Source organism: Strix uralensis, chromosome 11 (genome assembly GCF_047716275.1).
Source record: "Strix uralensis isolate ZFMK-TIS-50842 chromosome 11, bStrUra1, whole genome shotgun sequence".
Lineage (NCBI taxonomy): Eukaryota > Metazoa > Chordata > Aves > Strigiformes > Strigidae > Strix > Strix uralensis.
The window spans coordinates 11851862-11873673 of NC_133982.1; the positions used below are offsets into that span (position 1 = coordinate 11851862).

A 21812-nucleotide genomic window follows, 5' to 3' on the forward strand; every position below is an offset into this window, starting at 1 on the left:
GCAACTCAATTTTTGGCTCGTTCTTCCCAGTTAAAACGAGAACAGTATTAACAAAAATCTCTTTAAAAAAACCCAAAACATAAAAATGGCCTCTTGACCGACTGCATGGAAGTGATACAGTGAGTGATGCAGGCGGTATGGCAGGACACACCAAATCTAAGCCAAAGGGGATTAAAAAAACCTGCAAAGCTCTTGAAAGCTGGCTTTAAACGATAGTGACATGTTTTGACACCGTTCCCTGACAACAATGGCTGTAACACAAACAAAAATTAATGATGTCAAGTATTAATACCGATGCTGCATAAACTCAACCAATGTGGTCCCAATTAAATATCAAGTATGGTTATAATTTGAAAAATGACTGCGGAAATGTCATTGCAACATTCCCTGCTCGTGTCTCTCCCCGACGTCCACCCCAGGTCTGCACATTTCCCTGGCAGGACGCAGTTCCCTTCCATAGTGGGATCTGGTCCCCACCTTCCCCATCCTCGCTTGTGGCTGCTGCAGAAACACCAAGTCCAGTTGCCAAAATGCCTGACCTTGACACGTGTCAGGAGGGTTTTTTAATAGTAAGTTTATGTCCTATTTTACTCTCTGAGTTTCGAGCCACTGAGGAGGTCTCATTGCATGTTTTTCTCTGCAAATATGAGGGCTACAAAAACATCCTCTGTAATACTGAAAGCTGAGGTGCTTCTGCAGTCACTGGACTCCAGAGGCCAGGACTTTATGAAAATCAAATGTACAGGGATTTGTAAGACAACTCTAAGTCTTGGCAACACTAGTCACTGGCAATAAATAACTCCACTAACCAAGCGAAGCCAGAAAACATCCAACCTGCCCTTATGCAAGCACATGGGTGCTACAGCGCTGACAGCAACAAAGCTCACGCCGAAGTCAGCAAAGTGCCTGATTTTATCCAGGATTTCCAGAGACTAAATCAGCCGAGACAAGCTCATTTGACCAGGACTTCTGGCCGCAACCGCTCCTCAGAGCAAACATATTCTTTCAAAAGATCTCCCAAACTTCTGTATCGGTTTATTGCCTGGATGACAGACTGGCAGATCTACAGGACAAACCTGCACACAACTCATCCGACTCACCTCTGCCTTATTTCAAGTTACTGGCGAGGTTCCCGAAATTCAGGCCATGCTACAGTGTCTCCAACTGAGGATCCACCCAACCCTAAGTTGTCCAAAACCACCATTTATTTCTCAACCATCAGATATCTCTGCGAGATACTGGACTCACAGACAACCCCTTTGCAAAGCTGATAATGCAAACTGGTCCTACTGGGCAGCTTTTAGGGCCACGATCCGTTCTGCTCTTCCCACCAGCACTGATTTGTACTGATAACCATTAATTTGCAGCAACGCGAACATGCACGCTCATCTTCACAATGTCCCCATCATGTTTTGTGTTATCAGAGAGATCCCAGAGCCCTGAGCAAGAACAGCTATGGGAGGTTTCCCCCTCACCTCCTCCGTTTGCTCCCTGGCTCTCAAAGTGTCCTCATTTACCCTCCTCTTGGAGACAACTGCAGCCTTCCAGCAACTAATTTATTGTTTTTCTAAGGGTCCTGGCTGAGATGGGAGACAGCAGTTGACCCTCTGGAAACTCCCCCCTGACTGCAGAGCACCTGAGCAGACACTGCTGTGGACTTCAATCGGGGGGGGAAAAAAAAAGACAATTAAACCCCCCCCCTATAATGCGAATACTTTATTATCAATGAGTGACTGGTATTAGCTTTTTGTCTGGGTATTAATAATATTTCAAAAAACCATACATCAAAATTAGGGTTTTCTCCTATTTTTGCTGTATAATTTTTCTTTTTAAAAAAAATCTGTATTGAAAGAATTATATAAGCCAAAGTGCATTTTCTGTTTTTTGTCCATATACACATTGCACCATACATAAATAATTACATTGTAAAAATGACTCCATAATTACAAGTATAATATATATTTTCATATAATATATAAAACTTTATATTAAATCTAGGTAGATGATATTTGGGATAGTCTGTGTCTTTTTTTTCTTTTTCCTTTCGTCAGAGGCCGACCGTTATCGATTGTTACTGAGTAAAATCTCCAGCCAACAAGGACACGACGTGATAAACTGTCTTGAATAACATGGTCCCCAGCCTTTGGCGAAGCTAATCCGCACGCTGTTCGGGTCGTAGGGCCCATCTGCGTAATCCAGATCGGCCGTGTGCTGCAAGAGGCAGGATTTCTCATAGTCAAACACCTTGATGGAATAGCCTGGCATCACCTTGCGCACTATCAAAGTCCTACAGTTGGGGATGTCCAGTGTTGGGGAGTTGACGAAAATGGGATGCTCGCTGCGGTTGTAAGCCCACACACCGTCCGGTTCTTTGCTAAGTAAAATCCCGTAACCGATTTTACTTCGAGTCCTTCTCACAGTCTCGCTCCTGTTTTCCAGGTTTAGCTGTCCGAGGCAGAAGCCGTTTCCTTGAGGTAGGTCATAAAAGATACTGACAGACTGTTCGTACACTGTGTAGAGGCGGCCGACGCGCGTCCGGTGCTCCCAATAGGCCACGTTGCACCAATGGCTCCTCTTCACGGCATCGGGCGACGTACTGGCATCTGTGGGGGAAAGCAGAGAAGAGTCAGGGTTTGCTGTGACTGCCTGGGAAAGGACAGGTATGGAGGATAAGCAAATGGCTCTTCCCATCCATTGGGTTTGCTCGCATGGAAACTGAACTTGTGTTCAACCCAAAACCTGTGTTCAACCCAAAGCCCATCTTCAATTATGTCAAATGCCACCAACAAAGAAAGCTCAAGCAAAGGCTGGTCACCCAACAGGCCACCCACCAGCTTCCATGGTGCTCAATGCCTCTTTCTCTCTCTAATTTAATGTTCAATCCTGTGTCCAGCAGCCAGAACCCTGGGTACTCAAGATATGTGCATCTCTACCACCAAGAGCCAGCACAGACAGTGTACCACTGCAACTCAGCCACCCCCGAGCTTGGAGGGTCCCAAGTTCCTCCAGCACCACTGCAGTGGTGTACCCCCATCTTCAAAGGGCAACTTGTGTTGAGCTGACACACAGGGGATGTCCATGAAGTGCTTGGATGACTGACCCGACAGTTATCTCTGCTCTGTAATATTCTTTGACAGCGATGCTGATGTTCCCATGGGGAACATGAAATCTGAGGAGGCATTTCGTGCCAAAGGGGAGTAGTTGCTACGAACTATACATGTCCTCCTACAAAGCCACTGGAACTCTCTCCAGAACAATGTCTCTTCTTTCTAGGAATTACATTCAAGGAAGATGGGAGGGACGCAGACTGCCAGAAAGCTGTTTAATTTATGATGCCTCCAGAAGGAAGATGGGAACTCTCAGCCCTAAAGGAGCCCTGAAGACAGAGAATTAACCTCTTGCTCAACATCATTCCTGCTCCTACCATACCAGTTAACAAGAAACCACCCTGGGATTTCAAGCAAGGAGCTCTGCTTCGAGTCAGCCCTACTCCATGCCTGGCATTAAGCTCCCTGACAATATATCACGCGCCTGCGGCCTGCTGACCCCTCTGCCTTCGTGCCATCATGTCCGATTAACTTGCACACGGGGTGATGCCATTATTTTGCTTCAGAGACCCTATTGACACACCGGATTTCAAGCGCAGCCCTACAGCCCTGTTTCTTTTCAGGCTCAAATTACCCCGGAGGGGAAGGGGCTCTCCTGGCTCTCCTCCCCATTAACGATCTTTGAATTAAGCGGCTTTGTTAGAGTTTAAGTTGAGTTGTAACTATACAAATTTAAGGGGAGGAAGATGGGGGAAAGGGGGGTAATTGGGCAAGTGGGGAGGCAGCGGACCAGTGGGATGCCCTTTGCTGTGGGCAATGCTCATCATCTTGCACCGACCCCTTCACCCGTCACAGGTCTAAACACCCCGAAAACGCCAGATTGGCCCCTTTTTCCCCAATCATCTGTTTAAATGATTTTTAGGACCCAGCATGGCCACCAACAGCTCCTTTTTTGGTTTGATGCACATTTTATCCAGAACTGGGAAGGAAACCCCGCAGCAATCAGACACTTCAACCCCACTGGGAAAAGCAACACCACCTCCCTGCATTTATGGCAATCCTCCATGGAGGAGCAAGCCAACAGCTTTGTGCCCCCTAATACTGGAGGTGATGAAGGCATGGGGAAAGCCCTGCTGAACACAACTGGGCGAGATGTGCCCCTTAAATTCAGAGTTAGAGGCTCTGCACAGCAGGAAAATGGGTGAAGACCCTTGGTCAGAGCAACAGCAGCATCCTGGAGCTCTGTGAGTCAAACTTGGGTTTCTTTGCCCCAATGAGCAGGTCCTGTCCCCCAGCCACAGGCCTTGTAGCAAGGTGGGACACTTCACCATGCCCCAGTGGCACCAATGGGTCTTTGTGTCTCCGTGCTTCTGAGCCATCCTCAGTGGAAACCACTCAGAGTCACTTTGTAATAAGCTCATCCTAATGTTGCACTCTGCTAATGACAAAAATCAGAAAAAACAAAGGGTTTTTCCCATTCTTACTGTATAGCCAATAACTGTATTTCCTTTGCCATCTGAAATGACCCTCCTGGATTGTCAGGAGTTAAATGAACAGCCCAACTTGCTCTGAAAGGGCAATGAATTCATCGGGAAGTGCATGACGGGTATGTTGTACCCAAGCACATCATTAAATACTGACAACTGGACTTGACTCTTCCTGAAGTATCTCATGATGCCCTGCAAAGCACCAGCCATGTGAATGTGAAGTTTTAGGGAAGGAAGAGAAGATTCAAATGTAATTCTGGGTTAGGAACACCCCCAGCTCCCTAGTGCCAATACGATGCACTAAGATCTCCACCAAGAACAGAAACTTTGATGAAATTTGTGATAAAAACTTTTGGAACCTCTCTGCAGTATTTCTGCAGTAGCTGCAAAAATGATGTTAACCAAGTTTATGGCATTAACACAGATCTGACCCAAACAATCGTATCTAATTGAACATTAGTGAAGCAAGACCATCCTTAGCTACATCTGTACAAACCCCTGAAATCAACAGCTTGGCATGGATGAAAACGTTTTGACCTTCTCTGATAACTTTCCTTGGTCTACCACCATGCAGATGGCCAGTGCACTCTGCTCTTTAAAATGCACTATGGCAAATAGTTCCAGATTTTCTTTTAAGAGGTGAAACAAGATGTAGTTCATAAATGACACAACACCTGCAGGTACATCTTCCACAGCATCCAGTTTCCACAGTGATCTTTCCTCTGGGACATCAGCAGCTCAGATGCCCCCAGTGCCTTTCCAAAACTCTTCTCAAGCACTAAATTTTGCTGTTGTCCCACTTGAGTGATGCTGGAGGGCTACAGACAAGCTCAGAGCTTTTCATCTGCCAGGCCCAGAAGCTGGTAGCAATTACTGAGCTCTGCATCTGTTTAACCTCCCAACCTCCACAAAGCCCCGCATGCCCATTAGGTAAGTTGGTTTTGTTATTACATTTTTTAGAAACTACCACTCAGCCCCCGAATTTCCCTTACAGACTAAGAATGAGACAACTTCAAAACTCAAGTTTCCTCATCAGCTGAATTAATTAGGGGAACAGTCAGCAATAAATATTTAAATAGGTGTTTCCCATGGTTTATTGCAAACTAACATACCTAGTGGGGGAAAGCAAAGCAGGGGAAAACCGGTGTCTGTTCTACAAGAACATCTCGCTGTAGGTGCCACCACCCCTGGTGCCATCTCTGCTTTCCAGGAACTGGCAAGTATTTTGGCAAAATCATAAATCTACACACATGCTGAAAACAGGGGAAGGTTTTTTTACACCTCCTGCTTTCACGCATCTGAAATGATAGCCTTACTAAAATCACTTCCACGCAATTTATGGCGTGAGCTTCAGTCCATCCGTACACGCACAGATCTCAGGGGGTGAATCTCTCCCTGTCAATGTGCTTCTCATCTCTGTCACCCCATGACAGCTCCTACCTGGCAGTGACAGCTCTGCCAGCTCAAAGCACTCCTGGAGACGTCCTGTGCTTCTTCAAATGGGCGAGGACTTGAGTTTTAGGTAATTGCACATCAAGCAGCTAAAAGCTTCCTTCCCACCCATTTTCCCTGGCTGGGGGTGAAGAAAGGCTTTAAAAAACATGCACCAGCTGCAAAAGCAACCTGCCCGTGGCCCGCAGGCAATTAAAACACCCCAAAAGGAGACAGTTAATAGGCTCATCTGAAAAGCCTCTGCCTCTGGAAAGCTTTTGGCAGGGTTCCTCTTCTCCCCCAGCCCCATCCATTGCTGCCCTTGCCGCCTGCCCCACTCTCCGTGCAGCGGTGGGTTCCTTTGCCTTCTTTTATCTCCCAGGGCACTCAACCAAATCCTGAAAAGATGAACTCATCTCGCAGCCCTGACATAAAGCAAGCACTTTAGCAAGCCCCTAATACAAGGGGGCCTGTGCTGTGTCTTATCCCCTGCCAAGTATTAGTTTCGCCTCCAGCTATTAGCCGCTACCACTCAGCAGACAGCAGGGGCGGCCGGCAGAAAGGCATGTCCTCTGCCTTTTAAATAAATATTCCATTTTTTCCTCCTCTTTTTCCACGCTGCCCTTTACGCACAGACAAGAAAATCAGCTTTTTTTTTTTTTTTTTTTTTTCCTTTCTGCTGGAACAGAGGCAGGCTTGTTAGCTTTCTTTTTGAAGAAAGAAAAATATTTTAGTCCTGCAGTGCCTCCCTCGATGGTATATGACGCATTTTTAACAACTATCATTGTAGGCAGCTACAACTTCTAACAGCTACATTTAGGCTGGCGTCAGGGCTATCTCTTCCATCAAAGCCACCTTTATCGATCAGATGGACGGGCTGAAACTCTGGCTCTTGTTTACTCGTTCCTCCGAGTCGCCGTTTCCTCCACTGCAGCAACGCCTCGCAGCAGACACATCCAAAAGGAAATTCAAACAATTTAAGATAAAAAAACAAGATAGGAAGCAAGACGGAGAATCAAAACCAGAACTTAATGGGAAAAGAGTCTTGCACGGCTCAGGCAAAAGGAATCTGGGTACAGGAATAAAAACCTCACAGCGCTAGCAGCACTGCTGCTTTCACTCCCTGCAGAGTGTGGAGGTAAAGAAAATAACTTGAAGTTTTAGATTATTTGTGATTTGACAGTGCTTTATGCCAGTAAAGTTCAAAGCAGTGCATTAAAAGAGAAAAGAAAGATGCTTTTTTCCAAAACAAAATGCTGCACAGTCCCACTGCTTGATGCTGCACTTAAAAGCAGGATGGAAAACATGGGCAGATCACAAAACACATGAAATATCTCAGATTCATGCTTTGGCTCTTCCAAAGCCACCAAACCTCTTCTCAGCAGGTCAAATGGCCCCCACAATACATGGCTGCAAGTAAGATCTTGCTGCCTAAGGAAACGGGGGTGGGAAGGGAAGTTTGCTGCAGTGCTTTGAGGAACATTCCCATTTTTGCACAGACTCCTGAGGAAACAGTCGCAAGTGGCACTGTGTTTCCAAACAGACCCCCCGTGAGCAATGAGTGATGCCAGCCCCCGCTTGCCCACCTAACCCGAAACCACGCTCACAGCTTTTCAAAACACATTTAAGAGGTGCCCACAGCGAAGATGATGCATGTTAAAAAAAAAAAAAAAAAAAATCACTGCACTCTCCAAATGTGACAGGGACTCCAATGCCCATCTGGGCACCTGAAGAAATGAAGTGGGATAGTTAAAACTGTCCCCACGACTCAGCCCACGGCCCATTTTCATGTCCCACCCTCCCATACTCCTGTGTCACAGGGCAGCCTAATGCTCCTCTGGCCACAGAGCTCAGTTACATCCCTTCTCAAAGGCCAGTGTCCTTCCATTCAGTTTTATTCCACTTTAGACTCTACGCTCAGTCTTTTTTCTCCCCTCTGCCCTAGCACAGACGCACGCTTCTACTACCCAACACACAGGAGCATGGAAGCAGGATGGTTACAGCCATACACAGGCCACTGTGAACAAGGTCCAGATAAAAAGCCCAGCACAAAGAACACGCAAATCTTTTAACAGTTCACCAGGGAGCCATTTCTTAAAATAATCCCCCATTAATACCCTTAGAAACAAACTCCAGTGTAAGGAAGGGGTTAAAACTTTCCACAGCAGAAATGGAATTTTTATGGCCCTGCAAAAAGAAAAAAATTAATTGTCAATCTTCCCCAGCAAAGCTCTCAACCATTTTCGTTAAGCCAATACACTTAAAATACCTCTGCCTTACAAGTTTCAGCTGGAATGCATCACTGCACCCCTCCAGGAGCCCCCACACTGCAACCAGCACCATGGCATCTACCTCCGGCACAAGACCCTGCCTGTTGGGGACCGGGAGAAGCTGAGCATTGTCCCCAGCATGGGGGTCCCCCATGCAGATGCCCTGGGGACACAGGGCCACAAACTGGCCACCATTTGTCTGTCCATCCTCATTGGGAGCAGTGGGGTGGGACTTTGAAGGCACCTTCCCACCCTTGGAGGAGCCGCAGGAGTTTGTGAGGCACATCTTGGCCAGCAGCTGCTCTGCCAGCCCATGGCAGTGCTCCAACGTTGGCTCAACCATATATATTTAAGGCAACATCCCAAGCCCACCAGCAAATGAATGCTGGATGCTGGGCAGGAGCTGGGCTGTCATCCTGCAGTGGCCCTGGGGGACACCAGAGGAGCGGAGGCAGCAGGAGGTTCTCCATGCTGTCCCTCGCAGTGAAAGTCAGGGGAAGTCCTGATGAGGACAAGGACAGTTTAGTCCCCTTTTCTAATCACTTCTTGGTTTCTCCAATGAAGCAAGAAGGTGCGTATTTCCAGCAGGACAACGGGCTCGTGCAAGGAGATGACAACTGGGTGCAAGCAGGAAGCTGGACAGCCCTAGGCTTCTTCCTGGACCTTTTCCTTAAGGCCCAGAATCAAGTGAGGATCCTTTAATGTCCCAGCTTTCACCACGATAAACTTGCTCCCTGATTCAGAGAGGCCCTGGAAAGCTGTCACCAGCTCCCCAGTCGATGACCAAGGTCAGCCATAGGGACAGGAGTCTAGACCTTCCCCATGCTGCAGAGCATCAAACTCTCTCCCAGACTTCTGTTTTGTTCTGCTGAGAGAGACCTAAAGATTGAGTCCAGCTCATACCTCAATTCTAAAACAAGAGTATGATTTCGTATTACGATTAATCTGGTGTCACCACTGTTGTGGCGGGGTCCCAACTCCTCCAACCCCAGCACGGCTCCTGGCACGCTCCTCACGTTGGATGTGGCTGTCGTGCAGCCATGGAGACCAGTTCAGATCCAGCAAAAACCAGCACCAAAGACAGCCCAAAAGAGCCCTTGCTCCCACCATACCCACCACGGAGGACGCATCTTCCTCCCCTTCCTCCTCCAGCCCTTACCTTGGAGCAGAGCTCTGGTGCTCTCCAGCCTCCTCTGCGAGATGATTTAATTTGTTAACCCACTAGATGATTAACTCAGAAGAACACTTGCGCTGGGTTAATTAATTAAATTAGTTCAAAAAAGGGTCTGACGAGCAACAGAGATGGTGGAAGAGGCGCGTGGAGAGGCCTGGGGGGGAAAGGGGGACATTTCCATGGCAGCCCAAGAAACAAAAGCAACACAGGGCAGGAGCCAATGCCAAGAATTAGGATGAAAACAATTTTCTCTGCATAAAAGAAAGCACTCTGCAAAATCATCAGCTCATGCTAATTTTTTCATATCCTTCAAAGAAAAACACATGCCATGTTTAGTTCTGCCCGGAAATTTGTAAGTCATCATCAGTTAGCTTATTTTCAAGCTAAATTCAAGAAGTTTGTTTCTAATGTACCTTCTCTGGCCATTAAATGCTCAGTCCAGAACATTATTTTAAGGTATTTTAGCAGGTTTTTTCTTCCAGCTCCCCTGCATGGTTTACAAAGGTCTTTTCAGCCAAGGGTGAAAAGTCCTAGAAAGTAAGAAAACTGGAAAAGCCCAACTCAGGTATTTTTCACTTGACATTTTTATGCATTACTTCTAAAGGCCAATGTTTTTAGAGATTTAGGTGATTTTTTTTTTTTTTTGAGTCAAACAGTCTCCATATAATCTCAGCTTCCCTTGCTCACAGCTTTCACAGGCACATTCATCGCTTTTAAGCTCCTGGGCTGTGCATGTAACCGCTTTATACCTAGCATGTAAAAGTTAACACAACAATGTAAATACATCTTCAAAAGGAGCCCAAAACGTAATCACCTACGTTGGCTGCCAATTATGAAAGCACCAGACCTGTCATCAACCAGAATTTGGCTGAGACTTCTCCACTGTTGGAAAACAGCCCTGGGTAAATTCAAGCCCAGCAAAATCCCAGGGTCGTGCTTGGCACCTCCGTGAGCCTCCGTAGCATCCCTACTGCCTGGCCGTGGGTGCCCCCACCAGCCAAAAAAATGGGGAGAGAAACGAACTGGAGAAAGATATGGGGGATAAGGGAGGGGGAAAGTCTCCACTAACTGATTTTCTGTCAAATTGGGAGGTTTACTGAAAATGGTCTGAGCATCATCTAGTTGGGCTTGGCTTTTTTCTCTGCCTCCCACTGCCAGCTGGGCAAGGCACCGACTACACTTGGAGGGGAGAAGGCTCATTTCCCCAAATGCCCTCTGCAGGGCATGACTGCGAGGGTGGGGGATGCTGGGACAAAAAAAATGGGGAAAAAAAATAATCCCATTTCTTCATTTTTAGGTTGAGAACTTGCACATTTTCAGCTCCTCCAACCAACTGTGTATGCAACCCCTTTTTTTTTTTTTTTCTCAGAGCCTGAAAAACGCTGAGAATCCGGGAGAAATCACCCCATAAATCACCCGATGGCAGATTTCCCTTTTAGCAGCCGCTGCAAGGTCCAACGCTCCCTTCCCTGTGCCGCTCCCGCCTGGCACCGTGCCAGCCCTCGCTATTAATTAATCCGGGGGCCGCCTCCTGCAATCCTGGCTACGCCAACCGCATCCGACTTGGGCTGGGCTGGTGGGCAGAAGTTAGGCCGGCCAAATCCCGCGGGACCTCCTGAGCTCTCCTCTGCCTTTCGAAGCCGTTTCGGCTTTGCAGAGCAATTTTTTAGGTGCTCTTAGAAATCCCGACCGATGCCCTCGGGGAGGGAAATAAATCTGCTCAGTGACCAGAGCTGAGGCAAATCGGAGCATCCCGCGGCGGAGCAGAGACTCTGGAAAATGGTATAAATAAATAATAATAGTTTTCACTCAGAGAAGTTTCGGCTGAGCGCTTCAAAGCATTTTAAAAGCAGAAACTAATTAGTAGGTCCCTCTGAAGAGAAACAGGAATAACACCACTTTCCGCCTCCATCATGCCTCTCGGGCAGAGCACGTTGGGTGCCAGACTCGGCTCCCGGCTGAGCCTGGGAATCACCGTACTGGAGGGTGATGGTCCAGAGGTGGGAGGCTCAGTGTGTAACTGAACCAAAGCCCTGCCCGGTTCACACCAGCATTAAATGAAGGGGTTTCTGCAGGAGTGGAGGGGACACTGAGGTGATGGAGCTGTTTGGGGAAGCCAGATGCTGAGCTGGTGAGGATGTCACCGAGGCAGCTGCAGAGGTGCCCCTGAAGATGCTCGAGCCTCCCCACTCACCGCTGAGAGAGTTGGAGCATCGCTGGTGGTAGCAGGACCACTAACCCAGCACAGGACACCTGACACTGACACCTCCTCTGGAGAAAAGCAGCGGATAAAAAAAAAGGCGGCCTTTTTTTTCCCTCCAGTTGTTAGATAAACCAAGGGCACCGAGCTCCTCCGAACAAAGGCAGCTGTCCTGCAAAGGGCACACAGCCAGGCAGCAAACCATCACCTACTCACACCACTCTCAGCACAGCCCCAGCCCCAAATTACAGCTCAGCTCCCTCTGGTAACAACCAAATTTGCCGTTTCCAGAAGGCAAATGCTCAGCAGTTCCCCTACACAAGGCCTCCTTCAGATGTCTTAGGCTGGTCGTGCAAAACCTGCTCCCCAAAACACCACCAAAGCTGGAAACTTTGGGCTGTAGAGCTTGCACAGGACATGGGAAACGAAGCAGGCTGTGACTGCAGCAGCTTTGCCGCGCCCTTCTATTTTTACTAACCAGAAAATGAGCGGAGATGCTTCCCTGGGAGGAAAATCAAAGCAATACCAAATAAAACGTCACCGTCGGATATATTTTGAGAGCCTGCAATTGCGCTCCAGCCGGAGCCGTTCCCTCTGGAGCGAGAGCGAAGCCAGCCTCGCCCCGCTATCACACCTCTGTCGGATTTGCGCCTGAGAACAAGCCGCGGGGTATTCAGAGCAGAGGCAGATGATGTGAGAAGCAGCGAGCAGGCTGAAAAAACCCAAGGCCACCCTGATTTCTCTGAAGCAAGGACGCCACGTAGCCACAAGCAGCATCCTCGAGAGAAGACCAAGGCACTGAAGGCAGATGTCTGTCGGCTCGATGCCAATACAACTGCAAGTATCAAGGACTGCGAAAGCTTTAGGGAACTATTGCCAACCTGGAAAACAAGCTGTGATGGAGGAGTGCTGGGCCGGGGAGGCTCCCCCGGGGGCCACAAGCAGGAGCCCATTGAATGTTTTTCTCCCCTATGGGCTGGGAATAAGCTGCTTTGCTCCTCCCTGGCCAGCTGGGTGCAGAGTCTGGCACTGGGCAGCCACGAGACCCCAGCCTGGGACCTCTGGGAGAAGAAAAATCTTGGGCTTTCATCCCAAATCCCTGCTGGTGCCCGGACTGGCCGTGAGTCCCCCATCCCAACCATCCTCTGACCCCCAAAAGGGCTCTGGCTGATGCCTCCCCTCGCCTGATAACTCTCCCCCAGCATCCTTAAAAAAGGTGCTTTTTTTTTTTTTCAGCAGGGTATCAGTGCCCTCACATATATGGGAAGCAGACAGGGGTTGAGAGTGAAATGGAAATTCAGGCTTTGTTCTCACTGGCCAAAGCCCAAGATCCTTCTCCTGATAAAGCTCTCCCCGAGACTCGCTGTCTGAGCAAGCGCCACAAGACAGGGAGCCACGGCTCCATGTCACGCCGCCTGCGGTTGCTTCAAGTCCTCACTCGTGGTGGATTTGCCAAAGTTTTACAGGGAATTAAAGGATTTTGGGTGCCAGCGTGGCCTTTGCAAGGAAACAATCCCTCTGGTGTGCAAGCCAATTTGGTCACGCTGAAACGATAAACCTGTATGGGGAAGTCTTAGGGCTTGTATCTGTTGGAGAGGAATTCAAAGCAATGGGGATGGAGTCCGTGAGCAGTCGTGGGGAGAGCCCAGAGGCAGAGGCAGGTCTCGGGTCCTGCGGTGCTGGAAAGGAGCACAGGGACGGCTCCTGCCCTCCTGCTCTCACACTCACGCACGTCTGCATGGCCGCAGCCGGGCCAGGAGGAACGTGCAGAGGGATGCGTCCATGCGTGCGCACCCACACACGCCAGATTTTCCAATAGCTAGTTCATGTATTTATGTGTAAACATTTTCTGGGTCTATTCCAGCCCTTACTCCAAGCAAGCAGCTCGCTCCACTGACAACCGCTCATGGCCAGCATCCATGGGCTCTTACTCCCACTTAAAGCAAAGACTAAACAATGACTTAAGCATCTCAGGATTTAAGCCCCATAGTTGGTCCCTCAAACTCACAGTCGAAGCAGTGAGGATGCTGCTCTGGCCGTTTCTCCTTTGCAGGAGGACCTACACCACCAGGAACACAGTGGATAATAACGCTTGCGCCATTTGGGTGCCATGGTGGATGCACCGGGAGGGGTCTTCCGGCCCTTTTTCTGTAAAAAAACACAAACTGGCAACCCAGAGGAGCGGATATGGTACAGTGCATGCATTTCTGCTAGCCTGGGAGAAGGTGAGCCCCAAGGGCCAAACATACATTTTCGTGTTTTTATATTCCCTGGAATGGCGCTGTGAACCTATTAAAGTGCGGATGAACAGCAAGAAAATTTGTGCAAGGGATAAGCAGGGGATGGGGGATGAAAACCGATGTATTTGCATGAAATCCACAGCATTCATAAACATCACTGCAACACGGCAAGGCAGCAATGTGTGGCCTCTGAAAGTCCCCGAAAGCACCTTCACAGTCATCTCCCAGATGACAAAATTCCTAACCCTGTATTTGCCCACGGAGAGTGGAGGTGACTCATGCTAATTACCCTCCTTGGCCAAGACAGACTTGTTTTCATTTTTAAAAACCACAGTTTCTTTTAAAAAAAAGGGGGGGGGGAATAGAAAAATACCAAAATACACACAGAACTCTGTGGGATACATCCTGTCCTGCCGCACTAATATGAATCCCAGACACCCCGACACTCCGGCTTCACTCGGGATGTACAAAGAGAAAGGGATTAATGAGTTATAGCAGGGACCCAGCCAGAGACACGGCAGAGACACTGCCAGCATTAGCTCTGGGTCTCCTGATTTCCAGTAACGCTCATTCTATATAACCCAGCTAAAATAATTTGTGGGTGTATGAGCAGAGCTCAAGCAGGGTCTTTGTTCAGATTAAAAACCCTCCCATCTTTCCTGGGCAAGCTCTCATCTTTCTCAGAGGGCAGCTGAAATTTAAAGCTAAAAATAACCTTTTCAGGACACCAACCTATGCCAGGTTCATGGTTGCAACTCCCCCACAAGACGATTCAGGGGGGGAATGCACAGACCGCAGTTATAAACTCTGTAAATTAAGTACACCAAAGTAAACGACCTTCCCATTGAGAGGAAAATGGGAAGGAGAGCAGGTCGGGCTCTTTGTAAATCAAGGACAGGGAGATTAACGGAGCATGTGAACGCTTAGTTATGGCTAATGAGTTCAAGACTGCACACCCATCAACACAGCCCAGCACTGAAAGAGAAATACCAAATTCTTCCCCTCCCCTCAAGAGAAATTGATTTTAAAAGATAAAGTGAGGCATACTGGGGGGAAATACGCCTGGTATTATACACGAAAAAGCAGCCTGTCAGCAACCTAAACCAGACCCATTTCTCTTCTCCATCCTCTCTCTATATATGTAATCTATATAAAGTATTCACATGGATGCAAAGAGCTACCCTGCACAAAACCTGAAGAATAACTGAGCGTAAAATCAGGGTCAGATATTTTGCAGAAATACAATCACAAAGCTCCAATGAGCAAGACAGTTCCCACTCTGGACAACTTTTGCTCATTATTGCAACATTTCTGACTATTTCCGATGGGGCTGCAGATGATGTGAAAGCCTCATCATTCAACCCCGGTATTTGCAAGGTACAAACAAACCAATGCTATCGACGTTATAAACTCTGTCAAGTTCCTGCACTAGAATCCTTAAATTGTTAAAAATAGGAAAGAAACTGCACAGTTCACATATTTTATAAAGCTGGGTTAAATCAACATCTGCAAAAAATATCCCTGTTAAACGAAATAGCAGGATTTCATTAAGTAAATTGCAAGTTGGCAAAAATTCTGAAAGAAAGGGAAAAAGCCACAGCCAGCCCTGTAATTTAAACCTTATTTTAACTGTGACAGCACGACTGCGAGAGGCTGCATTTCCAAATGAAAAAATAAAATAAATCTAAAAAAAAGTACCTGTTCTCCCGTTCTCCACCTCAGCACACCACAGTGTCTGCAGTCATTACGCTAACGAGCCTTTCCCAGGAAGATAAAGAGGGAGCAGGATCCACTCCTGGCCCCGCATCCTCTGTAATGGACCCACCAAACCTGCAAAATCCAGGATTTTGCACCACGGAAGCACCCGGATGCCCACACAGCAGTGGGCAGTGATGGGTGGCAGTGTCTGTGGAGCCCTGGGAGCCACGCGGGCTTGGGTACACCCCTGGGGGTCTGCAGCCCGTGGTTCCAAGCCAGCATCGAGCAAGCCCTTTGCCCAGAGGCCAAGCAGCCAAAAGCTGGGATGAGACGGCTGTGGGTCTGAGAAACAGCTCAGTCCAGGTGACACTTCATCACTTTATATTTTAAACACATCCTGCTCCCCTGCACAAGACCAGGAGCCAGCCCGAGGCCGGCATCTGGGGAAGGGCTGGTGGCACCTACCCCCATCCCACGTGGTCCTGCACGGGTGCTCATTGGGTCTGGGTGCTGCGGGGAAAGGGACAGGGACTGCCTGGCTGGGTGGGCTCCCGCTGCAGGAACACCCTGGAGGGCACCCATCCTCTGGAGTCACCTCCTCCACCCAGCACTGGGCACTTGGGGGCCAAGTATTAGCTCCAGAATTATAGTAATTACAATTTCCCACCCAAAAGCTCCACTGTCCCAGGGAAATCCCCTGGAAGCAGCACTCTGGGATCAGTAAAATCTCTCGTCCGGCACATACTGAATCTGTTTGCTTTGAAAATCATTGCAAAACCTCAAAACAAAACCTAAAAACAACCATTCCAATATGCAAAGTTGGAGCTGAAGAGGAGACCTTTAACAAAAAGACCAATTATTTGCTTACAACGTTTTGGCTTTGCTATTTTTCCTGGCACTTACGACACCGGAGTTATTTTGAAGGGCTGTTTGCTTCATGAGGAGCCGAGAAAACAGCGATCCTATTTCCTCTCTGATCTAAACATCCGTTTGCCGTGCGAGCGGGAGGAAAAAAAGACCAAAACAAAAAAAACCCCGTGCATCTCAGGAAGAGCAAAGAAAGGGGCAGTGGGTGCCAGGGGGAGGAGAGCAGGCAGGCACCCACCCCGCTGCTCCCCACTCAGCAAGTTTTTCCATTCCCAGTTTTTCCATTGCCATCCAAGGGGGCATCCATCCTTTGCCGGCCCTAAATGAAAGGGAATGGCTGTCCCGAGGGGTCTGGGCTGCTCTCCTCGAAGCAGACCAAGCAGAGGACCCCTGGCTGGACCCTCACATCTTCCTTAAGACATCCAGGAAGGCAAAGGCTGCCCAGCTCATCCTCACCAGCGGCTACAGGCTCCTACAGCGGGACTGAGCACCTCCCGAGGCTGCAAAACAGGCAGTTGCACAGCCTCGTGCTGGATGAAGCAAGAAATAAAAGCTGCACAGGCACCTTGCAGGCACGCTAGAGATACAGCATCGCTGGAGCCTTGCAAAATCGAATTTGGGAGCAAAAGAAAGGTGGTTGTCCTGGGGTCAGTGCAAGGCAAAGCAGTCAAAGCCCTGCCTGTTGCCAAAGCTCCCCCCAAGTCATGTCCAGCAGTGCGGCACGAGTCATCTCAGCACCCAGCAGCGAGTGGGATGCTGCAGGGGGCATGACTGGATAATCAGAGTAATTGCAAGGGGAGGGTGAAAGTGCTGGAGATGTTCATGCCGCCCCAAAACCCACCGTGCAACGACTGCCCGTGTTTTGGACACCGCACATGTCAGAAAGAGCATCCGTGTCAAACCAGCCATCTACGGACCATAACATCAGCACCACCTGAACCCCCAAACCTCGCGACAGGAGCCCCCCAAAGCTGCAAGTCAGTAATCAAACCCTGCACGGAGACGAGACCTCATGCGTGCGATTGCTGTGCCTTCAGCCAGGTGCCTCCTGCCAGGGCTCAGCAGCTGTGGCCATCGTGCCTCCCTCTTTGGGGACACAGACGTGTCACCCCCAGGACCTGTGCTGTCCTTGCCAGCATCTCCTCCCAGCCACATTTTCTACTCTTCGGTGAGCAAAGGGCCAGCTCACTGTCATGTTCCTAAATTTCCTGGCTTTTGAGGATACAAGCCAGGTCATTAACATTATTTATAGGTTCCTGTGTATGAGTTTCCATTTGTTTGTCTGCTTAAAAACAGTTAGGTGAAAAAAAGAAATTCCTGGAGGTCAGAGAGTTAAAAAAAACCCCATGTCCATGGTCTGATGGACCTAGAGGATCAGCAACTCCTTCAGAGACATAACTGTTTCCTTAAATGCTTGTTGTGTAAATATTTAAGCTACTTTATAAAATTTTTACAATGTACTTAGGAAGCATAAATCTCCCCATCAGAGCACGGCAGGCCATCGCAGCGGCGCACGCTTAGGCGGTTTTAAGAACACAAACAGGGACATTTCCAATGCTAATGCTGGACCCAAGGGGCCCTAAGGTCACAATCTTACGGAAATAATTACTAAGCTGATCCCCTTCATTCACCCCAAAACAGAGCATGGTTATGTGCAGCAACAAGATATTGCAATAAGTTTAACTCCAGTGTCACTGGTTTAAAAAAAATCTATTTTACTGCACAGTGGTCGGCATTATGAAGTCCTGAGATTTTTCTCTTTGAAATGCAGCACCAGATTTAATGTCATACAGTCAAAAATTATCCAAGTCCAAAACCATCCACTAATACACATCCATTTCAAGAATTAAATGATTTTTTTTTTTTTCAAATGCCATGTGGCAGGTTTGAAACAAAGCCTAACTTGTTACAGCTGACTTCTGCATCCCTCACTGGTACAGATGACTGCAACCAAACCAGCACCAACCATCCACCGCAGCCGCTCTCATGGGTGCTGTTCGGAGAGATGCACTTCCCAGAGGTGAATATTCCCTTGCATTAGAAAAAAAAGATGTTGTGCTGACTGACACATCTGTATTCAGGGTGGTTTCCATATGGAAAGCTGTGCAGCTTTATGAGATTTGCTTGGACATGGCGTTTCCCAGCTCAAATTCTTCAAATAAATGCAGATTTTCTTATCTAACGCAGGAAATAACATGTTTAGCAGATTTTCCCCAGAACAGCTTCTTTACTGTAATTTAGGTGTGTTTGAGGCAACAACAACAAATGGAAACAGGGAACTGGAACTTTATTCACTTTGCAAAGCTTTCTGTTGTATATGATGAAGTGCATAGAAAGTCCGGAAAAAACTTGGATGGGAGTTCAAACACCAATGTTTTGAAGATGAAAGTGTGCTCTTCGATTAAATGTTTAAATAAAGTTTTCTCATACTAAATCACTTAAATATTTTCACATTCCTCACATTTCTAGAAGCGCTGTTCACTTTTATTTATTGTCATAACCCAGTGCCCTCAGCAAGCAACCACAGCTATTTGAGGCAACCTGTTTTCTAAAGGGAAAGTTCCTGCAGGACAGTAAAAATTCATGATGAGCAGGGTAGCCTGACTCTTATTCTCCAACCCCCATTTATTCTCCAACCATCATTGTATCTTCCTCTTTTTCTTACAAATAAATTCTTCCACGCTGCACATGGGGACAGCCAGATTCTGTTCCAAATATTGACCAGAAACTTGAAGCAACTCAACTGACTTCACCGTGGTTGTATTTAGACAGCTGTAACTCAGAGCAGAAATTGGCCTGGGCGTTCAAATTGTCTTTTTCAGAAACGTTTGGGCCCTTCCAGTCTGCCGTCAGTGATGAAGTCAGCCTTACTCATCCAAACACAGAGTACGGCTCTGCCATCAGCACCATGAAACAGCTCCAACGAGCTTCAAATTCATGTGTGATTCCTTCTTTTAACGATGCAATCATCAGGTGGAGGGGTCTGGCCACAGGTATTTTGGACATTCCCTGCTTCCCAGCGATAGTCTCACCGAGGTCATTTTAATGCTTGCAGCCAACAGTGATGGCAAAGAAATCAGTGCCCTGCTGCCACCATGATGTGAGGTGCTGGGAAAGCTTTAAAGTGACTGTGGAGCCATGCTCAGACCATGCAGACCTGGGATGTCTCATTCACTGAGGTGTCCTTGAGTTTGTTGAGCAGGTACAACTCAAGCCCCATGATGCAACGAAGCTCTAACCTGCCCTCTCCCAGCCTGTGCTACAAAGCTTAAGGAAACGAGTAGCTACAGAGAGATCCAGAATAAATGGGCATAAACTTGCCATGAATCCATTTAGAGTAGAAACACTAGAAAGGTTTTTATCGCAGGACGATGCAGCAGTTGCAGAGGAATGGAAATCTGATTTTTTTTTTAAGACAGAGCTTGATAAAAACATAATGCAGTTTCCAAAGACAGAAGGCAAGTGGGCTAAGTCACCCAGGGTGTTGTTGCCAGCCCTTATGTTCTTACTTCCTTGTAAATCCATCATTAAAGAAAAAAAACAACCACGCAGACCCAAGGGGACATTAGTCTTCACGAGTCCCGCTCAACGCTCAGGGTACCCTGATGGTTTCATCCCCGCTGTACTCCATTGAACCTCTCCCCACGAGCTCGCAGGGCTGTTTAGTTAGCGCATCCCAGTATAAAACTCCGTATTTACTTTGGCACTATTCATTTAGAAGGCCCTAAAACCCAAATAAAGTCCATTCCCCTTTCTGTGTATTTCCAGCTATTGACACTGCTCATGACCAATTTGCAAAACCAAACAAACGCACGTTGTGTAATGGAGCTGGAAAAACAATCAGGAAGGGGCTGGAGATCTGCTCGCAGGTTCCTGCGGGGTATGCTGGAAGGGGCGGCAGCCCAGGAAAAGATTACAAGAAATTAAACTTTTACTTGATAACAACAGGCGCTATTTTCTGCCCATGACATCATGCTCCCAACTGCTATTAAACAATGGAGATAGTCCAGCGCTGGTTGAAGTCGCGGAGAACTTTGCTGTTCGTTTCCGTGGCCAGCGTGGTACATTTCCCTCTTTTAAAAATAGTTTATTTTCTTTCTTTCACATGCCTCGCAACCACCCAAATCCTCTCCGCTGCCTCGGCTGACTTGATAAATCACAGCATCCCGGGTCCACGTGAGCAAGACCAGACCTTCATGGCTGCACTCCCCCAGCAGCAAATGGTTAGAAATAAGCACATTTGGGGCACAACTCATCCGACTTCTAGACTTCTCCCTTACAGAGAAGATGAATTGTGCTCTAAAAGTGGCTTTTTTTCCCTGTTGACTGCAGTTAAATATCTAGAAGAACTGCTCAGACATGGACATTTGTATTACTGTAAGACTGTGAGGACTGGTACCCAGACAGCATCAAAATGACCCCAAAAACTATCAGTTCCTTAATTACATGTAAAAGCAACATCTCACTGAAGTAATTCATATCTTATGGGCAATGTGTCATCCTCATAGGTTACTCTGGATGTGAAAATAAGCTGGACATGGGACTGTGAATTTAAATGCATCAGAGGATCCTTCTACTGGCAGGCACAAAATTGATGTGTAATTGGTGGCATTTAGCTGCACCTGCTTAACTAAGGGATGCCCTCAGAATTCAGTGTCTTTCAGTATTGCTAAAAAACAAAGCACACCCCCATGCCTTGGAGAAGGTAAATGAGATATCCCAATGGTCTTTTACGGCTACAACCCGCATGCTCCAGCTTTGCAAAAATCAGAAGTGGTCAATATAAGATTAAATGAACTACTTAGAGGAACCAGGGGCTGAAAAAGCACGATGCTGTGGTGTGCAGGAGATGGTAAAGTTACAACTCATATTCATCCATCCCCTACCTCAGACTCCATTTTTAAACATAAGAGCTGCCACTAACTTCTCTTGCAGTTTGAAGGGTGATGGCCAAACCCATGCTGCTGCTGAACAGAGAGACCATCCCAGCCACGAAAGCGTCTCTGCATCAGCAGAAAAAGGGGTTCCTCTCGCGTGCAGTCTAAGAGGCAGAGCACCGATTCTTTTTTAGCCCTGTTGCTAAGAAAGACATCTACAAAAATAAGTCCTGCTTGCACTCTCCTTTAGGCACATCCTTGTTCCACTCCTCTTCACAGCACGGAGAGTGGTAGAGGATGGGGAGAGCGGTGTGCAGCCTCACGTGCCTTCCCCAGCGAGAGCCCGGCCTCGGCCAAACTCACCTGGTTTCAGGTTTCCTTACAAACCCCGAAACATAAATACGTTCCTAATTCTGCTGGTGAAGCTGAGCCAAGTTTCTGGCAGCATTGCGTTTGGGATTGAAACAAGGGGAAAAAAAAACCACAGTGGTTTTGACCCAAAACCAAGATCTCCCCCTCCA

General features: G+C 47.7%; 1 protein-coding gene across 1 annotated transcript in view; it reads right to left on the minus strand.

Moving 5' to 3' along the window:
• Positions 1 to 1701: 1701 nt before the first annotated feature.
• SMAD6 (SMAD family member 6) overlaps positions 1702 to 21812 on the minus strand; it is a 44046-nt gene continuing 23935 nt past the window's right edge. The window contains exon 4 of the mRNA XM_074879921.1: positions 1702 to 2603. Coding sequence (XP_074736022.1) covers positions 2062 to 2603 — 542 coding nt within the window. The 3' untranslated portion in view covers positions 1702 to 2061. The remainder of the gene's footprint in view (positions 2604 to 21812) is intronic.